Consider the following 2324-nt stretch of genomic DNA (forward strand, 5'->3'; position numbering starts at 1 on the left):
CCACATTTAACAACCATCTGGGGTAGTCCACGTTTTTGATGAACTGTGCCTCAAGGAGCTTATCTATTTCAGAAGCAATAAGAGAATTGCGTTCCGGGTGAAAGATGCGCTGCTTCTGGCGAAAGGGTCAGAAATGGGGCTCAATGCTGAGACGATGAGTGATAAAGGAGGGATCAATGCCCGACATGTCGGAGTGGGTCCAGGAAAACACTTCATTGTGTTCAGTCAAGAGGGTTGTAAGGTCGGCCTTGGCTTGTGGGGATAGTTGGCTGGCGATCTTGGCTGTTCTTGTCGGGTTGGTGGGATTGATGAGGACCTCGACAAGCTCTTCCACCAGTTCCCCTCTGACCAGCTCGTCTTCATCTCTGATGTCGAGTCATTTAATGATCATAGCCTCCTTTAGCTTGACCTCTGTAAGTGAAGCCACGTAACATTCTCTAGCCATGGTCTGCTCTCCCCTCACCGTACTGACCCCTAGGTCGGTGGGGAATTTGATGGCAAGATGGAAAGTGGATGTGACAGCTTCAAAAGCATTTAGGACGGTGCAGCCGAGGATAATGTTGTAAGTAGAGGGATAGTCAACGACGAGGAAAGTGAGCAGCTTTGTGGTCTGCGGCGGGCATTCTCTGATTGTGATGGGATGATCGATGGAGCCTATGGAGGTCACCCAATCTCCAGTAAAACCGACCAATGGGGTTTGGAGAGGGGACAAACTTTTTTTCCCGACCTTGAGCTGGCGAAAGGCATTTAGGAAGATAATATCTGAAGAACTGCCGTTGTCGACAAGAACCCTTTTAACTTTGTAATAGGAGAGGAGGACAGAGATGACGAGGGGGTTGTCATGGAGGTAACGGATGTCTGTGTAGTCAGCCTCTGTAAAGGTGATGGGCTCCATTCACTGCTTGGGTTGCTTGGGAGGGCAGTCCAATGTGGTAACTTCTTTGTCTGCGCCATGCCTTATTTTTCTGAGTTCTGCCTGCTGAACCGAGCGGGATGGTTCTCTACAAGCAAGCCCGCCAGCAATAACTCTAGTCTCTCCAACAGGGGAGCCAGGGTTGCCTTGTGGCCGAGGTTGCTGCGGGGGCCTATCATGGCCTTGGTTAGGTTATGCAAGCTGTCGAGGAGAGGTGCGTCGATGGTTGTGTCTGGTGGGTTTAGTCCTTTGCCTTTGCTGAGGGCGGGTTGTAGTAAACCAACTGAGACGTCACTGGCGTATCAAGCCCTCGATCTGGTCCTTGAGGTTAACACACTCCTCGGTATTATGGATGTGGTCCTGATAAAAGCGGCAGTACTTGAACTGGTCTCGTCGGTTAGAAGGAGACTGTGACGGTTGGGGCCATTTTAGGGGATAATCTCATTGAATCTGGCTCAAGACTTGTTCCATGGGGGAGTTGAGGGGTGTGTATCATTTGAACCGGCAGACTAGTCGGCTCGGCGCCGACCGGTCGGCTCAAGCTGGTCGGTCGGTATACTGAGGTGTTTGGTGAGTGTACTGGGTGTTTCTGGTTTCTAGGTCCTTTCTCTTCTCTCTAGGGGTCGGGTTTTTGGCTGTAGGATCTTGTTGGGTGGCTAGGAAATCTTCTGCGTTCATGTATTTTTGGGCTTTGAAAAGTAGGGTTGCCATGGAGGTCGGGGGCTTTTTGGAGAGGGAAAAAAGGCAATCAGATAACTGTAAATCGGCTATGAAAGTCGTGAGGATGACCTTGTCATCGTTCTCTACCACCTATAGGGCTTCGGTGTTGAAGCGGGTGACGAAGCTGCGCAGCGACTCCCCCTCTGTCTAACAGATGTTGAGGAGCTAGGTTGCCGGACGCCGCTAGCCTTGGGCACCAATGAAATGGCTGAGAAAGGAGTCACTTAGGTGCTGGAAAGTGGAGACAGAGTCTATTGGCAGTTGACTAAACCAGAGTCGAGCCGACCCCTTAAGTGTTACGGGGAAAGCCTGACACATGATCTCGTCAGGGAATGCATGGAGGACCATGAGGGTCTTATAAGTTTCTAAATGGTCAACCAGGTCTGTTGTGCCGTCGAAAGAGTCAAGCGAGGGCATTTTGAACTTAGGGGGTAAGGGTTTGTCCCTGATGGAGGCAATTAATGGTGAGTTGGCTGTGGTAGATGGTTTATTCTGTATGTTCTATATGACTCCTTGGAGTTGGAGTTTCATGGCTCGGAGTTCTGCATCCCAGAGATGAATGTTGTCACCACCGGAATGCAATGGAGGCTGGACATTACTGGCCTCTCCCTCTGGGGTGGCGGGTTCATATCTTGGGGAGGGGGTAGCAAGCCTTCCAAGTTGGGTGGGTTGGGTTGTCGGATGGGATGGC

General features: G+C 50.9%; 1 protein-coding gene across 1 annotated transcript; it reads right to left on the reverse strand.

The window, feature by feature from the left end:
- Positions 1-376: 376 nt before the first annotated feature.
- Positions 377-895, reverse strand: LOC145823942 (uncharacterized). Its single transcript, XM_082923514.1, has one exon. The coding sequence runs from the start codon at positions 893-895 to the stop codon at positions 377-379; it is 519 nt and encodes a 172-aa protein (XP_082779640.1).
- Between the last annotated feature and the right edge of the window lie 1429 nt (positions 896-2324).

Source organism: Camellia sinensis, chromosome 4 (genome assembly GCF_055761805.1).
Source record: "Camellia sinensis isolate YWXY chromosome 4, ASM5576180v1, whole genome shotgun sequence".
Classification (NCBI taxonomy): domain Eukaryota; kingdom Viridiplantae; phylum Streptophyta; class Magnoliopsida; order Ericales; family Theaceae; genus Camellia; species Camellia sinensis.